The 16,260-nt window shown below is 42.2% G+C and overlaps 2 protein-coding genes across 48 annotated transcripts in view; one reads left to right on the forward strand and one right to left on the reverse strand.

Annotated features, from left to right (window-relative positions):
• SPCS1 (signal peptidase complex subunit 1) overlaps nucleotides 1-16,260 on the forward strand; it is a 181,588-nt gene that overhangs the window by 39,199 nt on the left and 126,129 nt on the right. The window lies entirely within an intron of this gene.
• The window catches only part of PBRM1 (polybromo 1), a 150,226-nt gene that overhangs the window by 29,105 nt on the left and 104,861 nt on the right, over nucleotides 1-16,260 (reverse strand). For all 47 annotated transcript variants that reach the window (XM_050778460.1, XM_050778453.1, XM_050778436.1 and 44 more), the window contains 4 exons: nucleotides 15,595-15,752; nucleotides 14,602-14,865; nucleotides 6,051-6,196; nucleotides 3,521-3,678 (listed from right to left, as the gene is read on the reverse strand). In XM_050778460.1, the coding sequence (XP_050634417.1) occupies nucleotides 3,521-3,678; nucleotides 6,051-6,196; nucleotides 14,602-14,865; nucleotides 15,595-15,752 (726 nt within the window). The remainder of the gene's footprint in view (nucleotides 1-3,520; nucleotides 3,679-6,050; nucleotides 6,197-14,601; nucleotides 14,866-15,594; nucleotides 15,753-16,260) is intronic.

Consider the following 16,260-nt stretch of genomic DNA (forward strand, 5'->3'; position numbering starts at 1 on the left):
AGGCATGAGCCACCATGCCTGGCCAGAATGTAACACATTCTTTTTTTTTTTTTTTTTGAGACTGAGTCTCGCTCTGTCCCCCAAGCTGGAGTGCAGTGGCGCGATCTCGGCTCACTGCAAACTCCGCCTCCCCGGTTCACGCCATTCTCCTGCCTCAGCCTCCCGAGTAGCTGGGACTACAGGCACCCACCACCGCGCCCGGCTAGTTTTTTTGTATTTTTTTAGTAGAGACGGGGTTTCACCAGGTTAGCCAGGATGGTCTCGATCTCCTGACCTCGTGATCCACCCGTCTCGGCCTCACAAAGTGCTGGGATTACAGGCTTGAGCCACTGCACCCGGCCCATAATGTAACACATTCTAATAGGCATCTTTAGAAAGAAATTACTCCAAGTTATGTCAGTGAAAATGGAGGAGTAGTGAGCTCTAAGGGACATTCCTTCAAAGAAACAGTGAAAAAAGCAGAATAAATGTCATTGGAACTCTGTAAGGTAATCAAGGTTTACAGCAACCGAGCAAATGCTTAATTTAAAAAAGTGACTGAAACTTGGCAGGAGAGCTTTGTGGCATTTTAACTTATCCTCACTCCATCCCTTACCTTCTGTCTCAGTGGCAGCCTTGAAGATGGCAGCCTCTATTCCTGGTGTAAGATTGTGGTGATAGAGGAAGCAAAACAGCTCTATGCCCAAAGAACTGTGGTCATCTGTTTTGACCTGTCAGGCAGCTTTCTAAACACTAATGCAAAGTGCTTGCCTTTATTTTGCTTAACCGGGAATTCTCTCATGGTGGAGAAGTGTCTAAAGTTCTTTTGTCAAAAACATTTTGTCTTAGTCTATTTGTGCTGCTGTAACAGAATACCTGTCACAGACTGGGTAATTTATAAAGAACAGTTTTCTCACAGTTCTGGAGGCTGGAAAATCCAAGATAAAGGCGCCAGCATCTGGCAAGGGCTTTCTTGCTATGTCATCATATGGCAGAAGGCAGAGGGCAAGAGTGTAAGAGACAACAAATCCATTCAGACAGAGTAGACCCATTTACATGAGCCCCCTTTTTTTTGAGACGGAGTCTCACTTTGTCACCTAGGCTGGAGTGCAGTGGCGCAGTCTCAGCTCACTAGAAGCTCCGCCTCCTGGGTTCACGCCATTCTCCTGCCTCAGCCTCCCGAGTAGCTGGGACTACAGGCACCCACCACCACGTCTGGCTAATTTTTTGTATTTTCACTAGAGACAGGGTTTCACCATGTTAGCCAGGATGGTCTCGATCTCCTGACCTCGTGATCCGCCTGCCTTGGCCTCCCAAAGTACTGGGATTACAGGCCTGAGCCACCCCACCCGGCCATGAGCCCTTTTTATAAAAGCAATATTGTATTCATGAGGACAAGCCCTCATGACCTAAACATCTCCTAAAAGGTCCCACTTCCCAACACTGTTGCACTAGGGATTACATTTTAACTCATGAATTTTGAAGAGGGCACAAACATTCAAATCACAGCACATTTAAAGTCAAATGAACCAGCTGTTGCCAGTTGGGACAAAGGGTATCAGTTGGGGCCAACAGCAGACAGGACAAAAGGCCTCAGAGGAAAAGATGGGGAGTGAGATGCTTTGGGGAATAGGGTTTTGAAAAGTTTCCACACATTCCTGGGAGCCTAGAAGGCCACACACATGCCAACAATAGCGTACCTGCTCAGAAAGGACCTAAGAAGGCCCTAAGATCTCATTTCTGGCTGACTTTCAAGCTCTGCACAAGTAGGAAGTAAAGGCAAAGCAGAGTTGTAATCTGCATGGCTGAGTGTTGAAGGTGTGCTCCACCATACACAGAAAAGTCAGCTGTGAAGACTGGGAGTTTTGTGGTTTTATTGGCTCAAGTATTTACGAAAACCTCTGTCAAATCACTTACAGAACAGAGACTATAGTAACCACATACAATAACAACAACAACAACAATCTTTTATTTTTTGAGACAGGTCTCACTCTGTTGCCCAGGCTGAAGTGCAGTGGCATGATCATGGCTCACTGCAGTCTTGACCTCCCTGGGCTCAGGTGATCCTACCACCTCAGCCTCCTGAGTAGCTGGGACCATGGGTATAGACCACCACACCTCGATAATTTTTGTATATTTTGTAGAGACAGGGTTTCGCCATGTTGCCCAGGCTGGTCTCGAACTCCTGGGCTCAAGCGATCCGCCCACGTCAGCCTCCCAAAGTGCTGGGATTAAAGGCGTGAGCCACTGTGCCCAGCCAAAAATATAATCTTTAAAACAAACAAACAAAAGTTTAGAAGAGTCACTGAACAAACAACCATAACCTATAACAAGTAGTAGGAACAAAGCCTGAGGACGGGGAGAATCTGGTTTCCAGAGTTATCACATTACAATACCCAAAATGAGCAGTTTTCAACAAAAAATTATCAGGCATGTAAAGAAACAAGAAGGTACAGCCCACTCATAGGAAAGAACAAAATGAACAGAAATTGTTCCTGAGAAATTCCAGACACTGGACTTACTAAACAAAGACTTTAAATCAATTGTCTTTTTTTTTTTGAGACTGTCTTGCTCTGTCATCCAGGCTAGAGTGCAGTGGCATGATCCTGGCTCACTGCAGCCTCTGCCTCTGCCTCAGCCTCCACAGTAACTGGGATTACAGACATGTGCCAGCTAATTTTTTTTTTTTTTTCTTAGCAGAGACAAGGTTTCACCATGTTGGCAGGCTGTTCTCAAACTCTCGACCTTAGGTGATCCACCTGCCTTGGCCTCCCAAAGTGCTGGGATTACAGGTGTGAGCCATTGTGCCTGGCCTTAAATCAACTGTCTTAAATATACTCAAAGGTCTAAAGGAAACCAGTAAAATGTCATAGCAAATACTGAATATAAATGAAGAGACAAATTATAAAAACTAAATTCTGGGGCTGAAAAGTACAGTAACTGAAATGAAAAATTTATTAGAAGGGTTCAACAGAAGATTTGAGGAGGCAGAGAATGAAGGCACCTGAACACAGGTCATTTGAAGTTATCCAGTCTGAGGAGCAGAAAGGAAAAAAAGGTAAAGAAAAATGAAGAGTCTGAGAGACCTGTGAGGTACCATTAAATGTACCAACGTAAGTATAATGGGAGTTCCAGAAGGAAGCAGAGAAAGGAGCAGAAAGAATATTTGAAGAAATGGCCAAAAACTCCCCAAACTTGATGAAAGACATGAACAAAAAAACTATCAATGGAGAATTCTGTATCTAGGAAAACTATACTTCAAAAATTAGCTCAGTGCGGTGGTGGCATGCCTATCATCCCAGCTACTCGGAAGGCTGAGGTGAGAGGTTTGGTTGTGCCCTATTTACCACCTGATATTCTATACATTTATTTTTTAATTTATTTACTGACTCCCCAACCTCTGCCCCAACATAAGAGAACAGAGATTTAGATTTGGGCACTGCTGTATACATAACACCTAGGACAGTGCCTAGCACAGAAGTAGTATTCAATCAATTTTGATGGAATAAACACTATTAAATAAAAAAGCACAAATACCTACCGAGAATACATGTCATGGGGCAGGTTTCTTCCAGATTACTCAGAAATACTTCTTTTTTGTAGAACATTTTTGTGGGCTCATGCTCCGTTTCTTCTGGGTGAATGAAGATGGGGCCATAAAAATATGCAGCTCCATCTCGAACCCATACTTTTTCAATTCTTGGGGAGAAAAATATAAATTACATTAAAATAGTTTCCTTCTTGAAGGATTAATCTAACAAAAATTCCATTAACCAAAAAGTTAGTCATGTGTACCATTCAGAGGAGTTTCACTGGCTGTTTTGGTAAGACAACTTCATTAATTTTTCCCTCATTAAACACATGAAAAGATACTTAGAAAAAGAGAAAGGAACCTTTGGCTATTTGTCCAAGCGAAAAAAAAATTTTTAACGTAATATCGAGGCACAAAACTTAATAGCTTCATCTAATGATCAGGTTTTCTTCCTGAGATGTTCATGATGAAAACAGAACTAAGCATTTGTCATTGGACTTGTGAACCAAACAAAGACATAAACCATCAATATTTGGGGTCAGATCACATGAGTGGCAGACATTCCTTTAAGACAGTGGTTTATAATCTTTTTGAAGGTCAAGATCTAATACCCCTTGCTGGGCACAGTGGCTCACACCTGTAATCCCAGCACTTTGGGAGGCCAAGGTGGGCAAATCACTCAGGAGTTCAAGACCAGCCTGGGCAACATGGTGAAACCCCATCTCCACCAAAAATACAAAAATGAGCTAGCCGTGGGAGTATGCACCTATAGTCCCAACTACTTGGGAGGCTGAGGTGGGAAGATGGCTTGAGCCCAGGAGGTGGATGTTGCAGTGAGCTGAGATCATGCCACTGCACTCCAGCCTAGGTGACAGCACCAGACACTGTCTCAAAAAAAAAAAAAAAAAAAAAAAAAAAAAAAAAAAGGGGATCTAGTGCCCCTTCACCCCTTGAGAATTTGATGAAAGTCATTATTGTTGACAACTAACCCATAGAGTTGACATTATTATTGCTCCATATTATCGTGATTCCTGACATGAAGTATCACACTTATTTTGGTTAATGGTAACTGCACCCTTCCAGTTTCTCAGGCTTACACACAGGAATCACCCTTGACTTTTTTATCTTTCTCAGACCCCACACTCCATTTATCAAGAGTACTATTAATTTGACCTTCAAAATACTATCTTTTGCAATCACCCTGGTCTGAAGCATGATCATTCTTGCCTGGATTATTGCAATAGCATCCTAGGTGGTGGATCTCCTTGCCTCTACCTTGACTTTTTACCGTCTATTCTCAACAACCAATAGGCAGAGCAATTCTATTAAGATCTAAATCAAATGTCACTCTGCGCTTGAAACAATCAGATGGCACTCCATGTAACTCAGTTAAAAGCCCAAATCCCTATAATGGTCTCTGAGGCCCTATGTGATATGCACCCTACCCCTGGCACTTATCTCTTACTAACTCATGAATGGCTCACTCTCCTAGCAACAAACAGGCCTGGCATGCTTCTCCTCAGGTGTTTATACTGGCTGTTCCCACTTCCTGGAATCTTTTCTCTCTGTATATTCACATTATTCACTTTCTCAGTTTCTTCAAGTGGTTCAGCTGCCAACTTCTCAGTGAGGCCTATATAAACCATTATCCCTGCTCTGACCATGGGACCCTCTTCTCCCCTTGTTCTGCTCTATTTTTTATATAGCATGTATCATGATCTAACATATTACATACTTTACTTATTCAAGATGTTTATTGTTTGTCTTCACACTAGAAAAAAGCTCCCCAGGACTAAGAATATTTGTCTGTTTCATTAACTAATGTATCCTCAGAGCTTGGTAAACAGTAGGTATAATAAATGCTTACTGAATGATGAACAGATATGATAAGGAAACTGAAGCCCAGAGGGGTAAATCATTCACCTAAGGACATACAACTAACAAAGCTGGGACTTAGGGAATGAACTAGTGTTCTTAACCACTATCTTCTCCTACCCAACCTTTTACCAGACTCTGCTGTGTTTGCCATCCAACCATACTGTCATCCTTTTATCATTTACTTGTTCATCAAAATATCTGAGCCCCTACTATGTTTCATGCACTATGATTTGAGCAGGGATTGCAAGGGTGAAACCTGACAATAACATAATGAACACCAATATGTGATATATATGCTAAGGAGAAGGAAATATGTGGTGCTTTGAGAGTGCGCAACAGGGAGACTTAACCCACTCTGCAGTGAACAGGAAAGACTTCCTTTTAAGGAAGTGTCACTTCAAATGTATGGTAAAGGAGTTTACCATATGAAGTAGGCAGGGAGATTTCTGAGCTGAGAGTTCTGTAAATAGTGGAAGAAAAGAAAAGAGCCCATAGGGATAATTTAAAGAAGAAAGTGTGGTTGGAGGGGAATGTGGTGTGGGAAGCAGCTAGAAAAACTACCAGGGGAAGGACTTTTGTCTTCATCCAAAGGGTGATTAATTTCTACTGGTTCCAAATTTCTCAGATTCAACCTCATCTTCCCTATTTCAACGACACTCACCTGCCCACACGAGGACGCACCAGGCCATGGGACTTGATGAAGACACAGTCGCCAACCTTCAGCCACATGTCATTGTAATGGAGCTGCTCAAAGTAGTGACACCCTGGTTCACCATTGGACATTTCCACAGGGACATCTTCTTTTTCCTGTTGTAAAGAAAACTGGCTGAAGAAAGGTAGCTGATAATCAAGGAATACAGAAGGTAAGAAACGAAAGCAGACTTTTCTTTCACATTAACTTAAAAGAAAAAACAACCATTGGTTACGTGGCTCACACCTGTAATTCCAGCATTTTGGGAGACCAAGGCAGGATGATCACTTAAGCCCAAGAGTTTGAGACCAGTTTGGGCAACATAGTGAGACCTTGTCTCAACTAAAAAAAGAAATTAAAATAAAAAATTAGTCAGGCATGGTAGCGCATGCCTGTAGTCCCAGCTACTCAGGAGACTGAGGTGGGTAAATCACTTGAGCTCAGGAGGTCGAGGTTACAGTGAGCTAGGATCACACCATTGTACTCCAGCCTGGGCGACAGAGCAAGGCCCTGTCTCAAAAAAAAAAAAAAAGTAAATTAAAACAAACAAACAAAAATACAAAAACAGAAACTTTGAAGGAGGCTAGGAAACAAAAAAATTAGATTACTGAAATAAAGTATTAACAAGTATCTATTTTATTTTAAATTTCTAGTTAATTTTCATTAAAAAATCTTATCCTAAGATGCTTTTATCCTGTCTCCCTCCTGCTCTCAATTCCCATTGTCTTTAGAAACAAACGAACAAACAAAAAAACTGGAGAGGATTTATCGGTATTTAAAAGCAGACTCATTCATGCATTACTACAGTGTAAGGGGCAAATTCTACACAAGCTTCCTCTCTATCACATTTACTGGGCTCCCTTAATGTCTTAACATTAACAATTGATAGATTTAGGCCAGGCACAGTGGCTTATGTCATAACTCCAGCACACTGTGAGGACAAGGTGGGAGGATTGCTTGAGCCAGGAGTTCAAGACCAGCCTGGGCAATACAGTGAGACCTCATTTCCAAAAAAATTTAAAAATTAGCTGTGTAGGCTGGGTGCGGTGGCTCAAGCCTGTAATCCCAGCACTTTGGGAGGCCGAGACGGGCGGATCACGAGGTCAGGAGATCGAGACCATCCTGGCTAATCCGGTGAAACCCTGTCTCTACTAAAAAATACAAAAAAACTAGCCAGGCAAGGTGGTGGGCGCCTGTAGTCCCAGCTACTCGGGAGGCTGAGGCAGGAGAATGGCGTAAACCCAGGAGGCGGAGCTTTCAGTGAGCTGAGATCCGGCCACTGCACTCCAGCCTGGGTGACACAGTGAGACTCTGTCTCAAAAAAAAAAAAAAAAATTAGCTGTGTTTGGTGACGTGCACCTGTATTCAGAGCTACTTGGGAGCTGAGGTAGGAGGACTGCTTGGGCCTGGAAATTGGTGTCCACAGTGAGCCGAGATCGTGCCACTGTACTCCAGCCTGGGAAACAGAATGAGACCCTGTCTCAAACAAAAGAAAACAAACCACAAAATACAACTGATATTACAATTTTTACTATTTTGATTTATTCCAACATGGAAAGGAATAGCATAGCCTCTGTGATATAAACACGCTCGGTTTTCTAATAATTACAGCATCTGGTTATCTAATGACTGCTATGAACTTGGGCAAATTACTTGACCTCTTATGTCTTAGTTTCCTCATTTGTAAAATGAAGATAATGACAGTGTGGCCACCAGATAGGGTTGTTTAGGAAGCTTAAGTAACATTAAGTGCTCATGTACATAGAAAAATGCCTGACTCATAAAAACCACTTAACGGAAGAACCATCTTCTTTACCATTAAAGAAGAACCATAATTTACCGAGAACCTAGCTGATAATGGGCACAAGGTTAGATGTTATAAATATATTAACTCCAAAACATACATACGCTGAGGAAACTCCAAAGCTTCCAAGTTTTCTATAGCATCTTCCTGAGAATACTTCAAACTTCACACTTAAAAAAAATTCTTCCTTTACAATGTCCAAATAATTTAACATTCTGATCTTTATGACTTCAAATGTGATATTGAAATGGTATTCTTGGAAAATCATTAAGAACGAGGGCGTCGGGCGCGGTGGCTCAAGCCTGTAATCCCAGCACTTTGGGAGGCCGAGACGGGTGGATCACGAGGTCAAGAGATCGAGACCATCCTGGCTAACACGGTGAAACTCTGTCTCTACTAAAAAATACAAAAAACTAGCCAGGCGAGGTGGCGGGCGCCTGTGGTCCCAGCTACTCGGGAGGCTGAGGCAGGAGAATGGCATAAACCCGGGAGGCGGAGCTTGCAGTGAGCGGAGATCCGGCCACTGCGCTCCAGCCTGGGCGACAGAGTGAGACTCTGTCTCAAAAAAAAAAAAAAAAAAAAAAAAAAAAAAGAACGAGGGAAGGCCAGGAGTGGTGGCTTACGCCTGTAATCCCAGCACTTTGGAAGGCCAAGGCAGGCGGATCACTTGAGGCCAGGAGTTCGAGATCAGAGTGGCCAACATGGCGAAACCCCATCTCTATTAAAGATACAAAAATTAGCCAGGCACGTTGGTACATGCCTGTAGTCCCAGGAACTTGGGAAACTGAGACATAATAATTGCTTGAACTCAGGAGGCGGAGGTTGCAATGAGCCAAGATTGTGCCACCACACTCCAGTCTAGGCAGACTGTCTCAAAAAAAAAAAAAAAAAAGAATCAGAGAGGTTCCATATATATAACAGGGAAGAGACATCTGAAAGAATGGAAGCTGTGAATAAAACAACCCATGAGATTAATAATACCTTTTGCTTTCAGGAATGGGTTCTATTCTAAAGTAATTTTTTTTTTTTTTTTTTTTTTTGATACAGAGTCTTGCTCTGTCACAAGGCTGGAGTGCAATGGTGCAATCCTGGCTCACTGCAACCTCCGCCTCCTGGGTTCAAGAGATTCTCCTGCCTCAGCCTCCTGAGAAGCTGAGATTACAGGCACACACCACCACGCCTGGCTAATTTTTGTATTTTTAGTAGAGACAGGGTTTCACCATGTTGGCCTGGATGGTCTTGATCTCTTGACCTTGTGATCCACCCGCCTCAGCCTCCCAAAGTGATGGGATTACAGGTGTAAGCCACCGAGCCTGGCCTAAAGTTATTCTTCAAAAAAGTTCCAGTTGGGCATGGTGGCTCTCACCTGTAATACCAGCACTTTGGGAAGGCGAGGTGCGTGGATCACCTGAGGTCAGGAGTTCAAGACCAGTTTGACCAATATGGTAGAAATCCGTCTCTACTAAAAAATACAAAAATAGCCAGGCATGGTAGCATGCGCCTGTAGTCCCAGCTACTTGGGAGGCTAAGACAGGAGAATCACTTGAACCTGGGAGGTGGAGGCTACAGTGTGCTGAGATTGTGCCACTGCACTTCAGCCTGGGCAATAGAGTGAGACTCCGTTTCAAAAAAAAAAAAAAAAAAAAAACAGTTCCTGAATGACGTGTCTTGGTCATGTAATATTGAAATAAAGTTGTGAGACCAAAAAGACCAAGTAATTCATATACAGAGAGTTCCTAGAGACTTCTAAATACCAGATAAGGAATCTAAGTTAATTATCATGCTGACTTCCACTGTTAATTTTTTTTTTTTTTTTGAGACGGAGTCTCGCTCTGTTACCTAGGCCGGAAGGCAGTGGTGTGATTTCAGCTCACTGCAGCCTCCACTTCCTGGGTTCAAGTGATTCTCCTGCCTCAGCCTCCCAAGTAGCTGGGATTATAGGTACCTGCCACCAATCCAACCTCCTCGGCCTCCCAAAGTGCTGGGATTACAGGTGTTAGCCACTGCTCCCAGCCAGATAATTCTTTTAAAATAAATTATTTTATGATTCCCACACTTTCCCATACTGATAAAAAACAAAAAATATCACATTCTTTCCCGGCCCCAAGACGTCACCTCTTAAGGAGAATCTTTTGGAGCACCGGTTTGAGTACTACCACTGGAGCCTATTCTTTGCCATCAAACTGCTGGGTCCAAGACACTGGGCCGGGCATGGTGGCTCACACCTGTAAGCCCAGCAGTTTGGGAGGCTGAGGCGGGCGGATCGAGGTCAGGAGATTGAGACCATCCTGGCTAACACGGTGAAACCCCGTCTCTACTAAAAATACAAAAAATTAGCCGAGTGTGGTGGCAGGTGCCTGTAGTCCCAGCTACTTGGGAGGCTGAGGCAGGACAATGGTGTGAACCTGGGAGTTGGAGCTTGCAGTGAGCCGAGATCGAGCCACTGAACTCCAGCCTAGGGGACAGAGCGAGACTCTGTCTCAAAAAAAAAAAAAAAAAAAAGGCCAGGGGTGGTGGCTCACGCCTGTAATACCAGCACTTTGGGAGGCCAAGGCAGGCAGATCATCAGAGGTCAGGAGTTTGTGACCAGCCTGGCCAACATGGTGAAACCTTGTCTCTATGAAAAATACAAAAATTAGCTGGGCATGGTGGTGCACGCCTGCAATCCCAGCTACTCAGAAGGGTGAGGCAGCAGAATCACTTGAACCCAAGAGGTGGAGGTTGCAGTGAGCTGAGATCACACCACTGCACTTCAGCCTGGGCAACAGTGAGACTCCATCTCAAAAAAAAAAAAAAAAAAAAAAAGACACCAATAGGAGAAAAGTGTGTGTGGTCTCATCCTGTACCACATACTATCAGTCTTTTCAACTTTTGCCATCCTGTTAGGTATTATACAAACTGTTAGGTTAACTAATACATGTTTTTTGCTGCCTTCCTTCTGTAAATTATCTATTTGGGCCTCTGCTCATTTTTGTAGTGCTACCTTCCCCCCAGACCCTAAAGAGCTCTTTGTGTATTAGAAACAGTAGTCCCTAGACTGTTTTATTAACCTTGTATTTTCAATCATAAATCAATACAATGATCAATGGTTTTATATAATGCACAGAAAATCCTCATCTATTCCAAGTTTATTATTGAAAAAAATTATAGGTAAATAACTGTTTTCTAAATTAAATAAAATTCTAAAAATTTTCTGTAGAGACAAGGTCTTGCTATGTTGCCCAGGGTGGTCTGAAACTCCTGGCTTCAACTGATCTACTTGTCCTGGCATCTCAAAATGCTGGGATTACAGGCGTGTGACACTGTACTGGGCTTCAATTTTGTTTTTTAACTGTAGTTTTATAAAATGTTATACATCTGGCAGGGGAAAGCTCTAATTTTTAAATTAAAAAAAAAAAAATCCCTCAGTTCACTGTCAAAGGACAAAGCTCTCTTTCATACCCTTTTTCCCCCCTTCTTTTCTGGAGACTGTCAGATTTATTCTTAATAAGAATGCTAGAATAATTTTGTCAAGTTTCAAAACCAATCTATGCAAGTCTTTTATGTCCTTCAGTAAATTCTTTTCCTAGAGGTTCTATATATTGCTTGTTAAGGTTCTTTTTGTTTTTTTTTTTTTTTGAGAGAGTCTCGCTCTGTCGCCCAGGCTGGGGCGCAGTGGCTGGATCTTAGCTCACTGCAAGCTCCGCCTCCCGGGTTTACGCCATTCTCCTGCCTCAGCCTCCCAAGTAGCTGGGACTTCAGGCGCCCGCCACCTCCCCCGGCTAGTTTTTTGTATTTTTCAGTAGAGACGGGGTTTCACCCTGTTAGCCAGAATGGTCTCCATCTCCCGACCTCGTGATCCGCCCGTCTCGGCCTCCCAAAGTGCTGGGATTACAGGCTTGAGCCACCGTGCCCGGCCAAGATTTTTTTTTTTTTTTTTTTTTTTTTTTTTTGAGGCGGAGTCTCGCTCTGTCGCCCAGGCTGGAGTGCAGTGGCTGGATCTCCGCTCACTGCAAGCTCCACCTCCCAGGTTTACGCCATTCTCCTGCCTCAGCCTCCGGAGTAGCTGGGACTACAGGCGCCCGCCACCTCGCCCGGCTAGTTTTTTGTATTTCTTAGTAGAGACGGGGTTTCACCGGATTAGCCAGGATGGTCTCGATCTCCTGACCTTGTGATCCGCCCGTCTCGGCCTCCCAAAGTGCTGGGATTACAGGCTTGAGCCACCGCGCCCGGCCAAGGTTATTTCTTGATGTATTTTGTTGTTAATGGATATTTTCTTCCATAAGATTTTTCTAACAGTTGCTAAAGTGTATTCAACACTTTCACTTTACTTTCAAAAGTCTTATTTTTTTTTCTTTGAGACGGAGTCTGGCTCTGTGGCCCAGGCTGGAGTGCAGTGACCGGATCTCAGCGCACTGCAAGCTCCGCCTCCCGGGTTCACGCCATTCTCCTGCCTCAGCCTCCAGAGTAGCTGGGACTACAGGCGCCCGCCACCTCGCCCGGCTCATTTTTTGTGTTTTTAGTAGAGACAGGGTTTCACCGTGTTAGCCAGGATGGTGTCGATTTCCTGACCTCGTGATCCGCCCATCTCGGCCTCCCAAAGTGCTGGGATTACAGGCTTGAGCCACCACACCCGGCCTCAAAAGTCTTATTAGTTTATATATGAAGACTATTCATTTACATATGGATCTTGAAAATTTTATTTGCCAAATTTTCTGTTTCCAAACCTTTTCAGTTAATTTCCCCCAATTATCTGCAAAAAAGTATTCTTGCTTTTTTTTTTCTTTGAGACCGTCTTGCTCTGTTGTTCAGGCTGGAGTGCAGTGGTGCAATCACAGTTCACTGCAGCCTCTACCTCCTGGGCTCACAGGATACCCCCATTTCAGCCATCCAAGTAGTTGGGTCTACAGGCATGTGCCACCATGCCTGGCTAATTTTTGTACTTTTGTAGGGATAGGGTTTCACCATGATTCCCAGGCTAGTCTCAAAATCCTGGACTCAAGTGATCCACCTGCCTTGGCCTCCCAAAGTTCTAGGATTACAGGTATGAGCCAACACTACCGTCTTCTTGCTTCTTTATTGTCAATATTTTTACTGCTTTTGTTTATCTAACTACATTGGTTAATTTCAGAAAAATATTAAGAAGCGGTAGAACAGTAAGCCCCTTTGTCCAGTATGTAACTTTAAAAAGGAATCTGTTTTATAGGCTTTAAGCTTGAGACACAAATATGAATTAAAAAAAAATTTACACTAGAGGAGATACCTATTGAAAGACTTTAAAAAAACCAAGATGGGTTCTCTACCAAATAATTTTTTCCTTTGATCTAATGGAATAATGAATGAAATTTAAAGATTTTCCTAACTTTGAACAATTCTTGCTTTCTTAGAATGAATTCCCACTTCTTGATCATGTTGTTCTCAAAGAAGTAATTTGATTTCACTTACTTTTTTTCCCCAAGTAATTTTTGCATCCATATACACGAATAACACTGAGTTGCAGTTTTTTGTTTTTATTTTTCAGGTTGTAAAATCAAGATTATCCTGGCTTTGCAAAACGAACTGGAAATTTCTTGTTCTCCCTGCTCTGAAACAGCTTCAACAGTATAATAATCATAGGTCCCTTAAACAAAAAGTCGCCTATGGAACTGTCTGACCTCAGTACTCTTTGGGGCCAGTTCTATGATACTTTAAAAAATTTCTTCATGTTGTTGTACATTTCTGTATTATATCTCTTCCTGATTCCATTTTGGTAATTTGTAATATCCTAGACAATTAGCCATTTTATTCAGGTTTTCAAATTTATTAGCAGAAATGTATAGTCTTTACATTTCTTTCACATTTATTTATTTATTTATTTTTTGAGACAGAGTTTTGCTCTTGTTGCCCAGGCTGGAGTGCAATAGCAGGATCTCGGCTCACTGCAACTTCCACCTCCTGGGTTCAAGCGATTCTCCTGCCTCAGCCTCCTGGGTGGTTAGGTTTACAGGCGTCCGCCACCACACTGAGCTAATTTTTTGTACTTTTAGTAGAGACAGGGTTTCACCATGTTGGCCAGGCTGGTCTCGAACTCCTGACCTCAGGTAATCCACTGACCTCGGCCTCCCAAAGTGCTGGGATTACAGGTGTGAGCTACCGTACCCGGTCTTCTTCCACATTTTGTGCCAGAGTTTAACCCCTTTCTTTTCCCGTTATTAGATAGTTGGCAGTTTATCTAATTGGACTTGTCAAATAATTAGCTCTTAGATTTACTTTAAATTTTTTTTTTTTTTGAGACAGAGTCCCACTCTTGCTCAGGCTGGAGTGCAGTGGCATGGTCTCAGCTCACTGCAGCCTCCGCCTCCCGGGTTCACACCGTTCTCCTGCCTCAGCCTCCCAGGCAGCTGGTATTACAGGCACGCACCACCACACCCAGCTACTTTTTGCATTTTTAGTAGAGATGGGGTTTCACCATGTTGGTCAGGCTGGTCTCGAACTCCTGACCTCCTGACCTGCCCGCCTTGGCCTCCCAAAATGCTGGGATTACAGGTGTGAACCAATGCACCTGGCCTGATTTACTTTTAAATTATAATGTACAGTTTTAAAAGTGTAAATTTCTTTCTGTTATAGTTTCCTTCTTTCTGTTTGGCTAAGGTTTTGCGTTGTTGCTCTTTTCTTGAGTTTGAATACTTTATTCATTTATTTTCTGGAACAGCTGTTTTGAGATGTAAAATTTTTTCTGTGTGGCTATTATCTGCATACCTTTTCCAAGTTAAAACTGTCTTCGGCTCGACTGTCCTCTGAGTTGTCTGTATTCTTCTCATCATCACCTTTATCTGCATTTGCAAATACAGAGGCCACGCGAACCACAGGCAGAGGCACATCCCGAGGGACAAACCTAACTGAACTGATGGGCATGGTCCACAGTTTAATTTTCTTAAAAGATTTGGTTTTGGCAGAATACCGTGATTCACAGACAAAAACATCCTCATCTCGGAAGTTTTCTGGGCATAATTTAAAGTATTCCTGGGGGGTGGGGAGGGCATAAGAATAAAACTAGTTAGGTGAATTTTCTGAAAACCAATTAAAAAAAAAAAGCAAATAACCAACCAACCTAACAAAAACTGAACTGATTCAACTTTCTGGCAGTTAACAAAAAATAATAAATGACCAGAGATTTAAAAGTATTTCTTTGGCTACAGAATGGACTTATTAGATACGCACCGTTTAAATTATAAAAACAAATAATTCCATTTAGCTTACAATTACTCTTTGAAAACATTATGATTAGATACGCACCCTTTAAATTATAAAAACAAATAATTCCATTTAGCTTATAATTGCTCTTTGAAAACATATGATCATTTAGTGTAACTATAATCTTTCTTAAAGCTTTGAAGAGGGCTCCTGTGTGTGTATCAGACAGATACACAAAAAGCACACATTATTACCTAAAAACCAAACTGAAAATTTGTAATGATTATCCTTCAAAAAACGCCATACTTAAAAATTAGCCTGTCAATATTAAAAACTTAACCTAATTGCATTACAGCCAAATAGTGTAAGCAGCAACTTGTCTTTCACAACCAAGTTCAGGTTAATTCCTTCCCAAATCTTTACATATAGCTATACAGACACAGCTGAAAAAATAGTTTAAAACAGAGTTCCTAATTTTGTAAATATCAATATTTTCTGTGTTTTAAAATTTTATTCCTAGGGAATGAGTGATACTTTGGGGTTTAATGAGTTTCTTACCTTGACAAACATGACCACACACTTGCCTAGAATTTTACTAACTGGAACTTTGTTGTAATAGTCACTCTTAAAAACTTCTTTTTCTAGAAATTTTCGTGTAGCCAGGTGGAATGTTTCATTTGGTCGGTAAAACCAACAGCCATACAACCATTTTTCACCTCAAAAATGGGGGGTGGGGGAGGGGGAAGAGAAAGAAAATCATTGTTAACAGAAATCACTTTTTTTTTTTTTAAGAGACTGGGTCTCACAATGTTGCCCAGGCTGTACTTGAATTCCTGGGCCAAAGTGGTCCTCCAACCTCAGCCTCCTGAGTAGCTGGGACTACAAGTATAAGTCACTGTGTCCAGCTCAGAAATCACACATTCTTTGCAAAATTAGGAAATATACCATCAATCCATTCTGCCATGATCTGAACCTAGCACTGTGCTTATTTTTACAGCTACAGTTTAATATAATTATCCATAGGAGAAATAATACTCTAAAATAATAAAGTGTAATGAGGCCTAAAAAATGCATGCTACTATTTCCCCCTCATATATATATCCACCCTCAACCTCTTGGGCTCAAGTGATCATCCTGCCTCAGCCTCTCAAGTTGCCTGGACCACAGCAAGTGCGACCATGCCCTGCTAATTTTCTTATTTTTTCTAGAGAAGCGGTCTTGCCA

The sequence above is a fragment of the Macaca thibetana genome, chromosome 2, assembly GCF_024542745.1.
Source record: "Macaca thibetana thibetana isolate TM-01 chromosome 2, ASM2454274v1, whole genome shotgun sequence".
In the NCBI taxonomy this organism is placed as follows: domain Eukaryota; kingdom Metazoa; phylum Chordata; class Mammalia; order Primates; family Cercopithecidae; genus Macaca; species Macaca thibetana.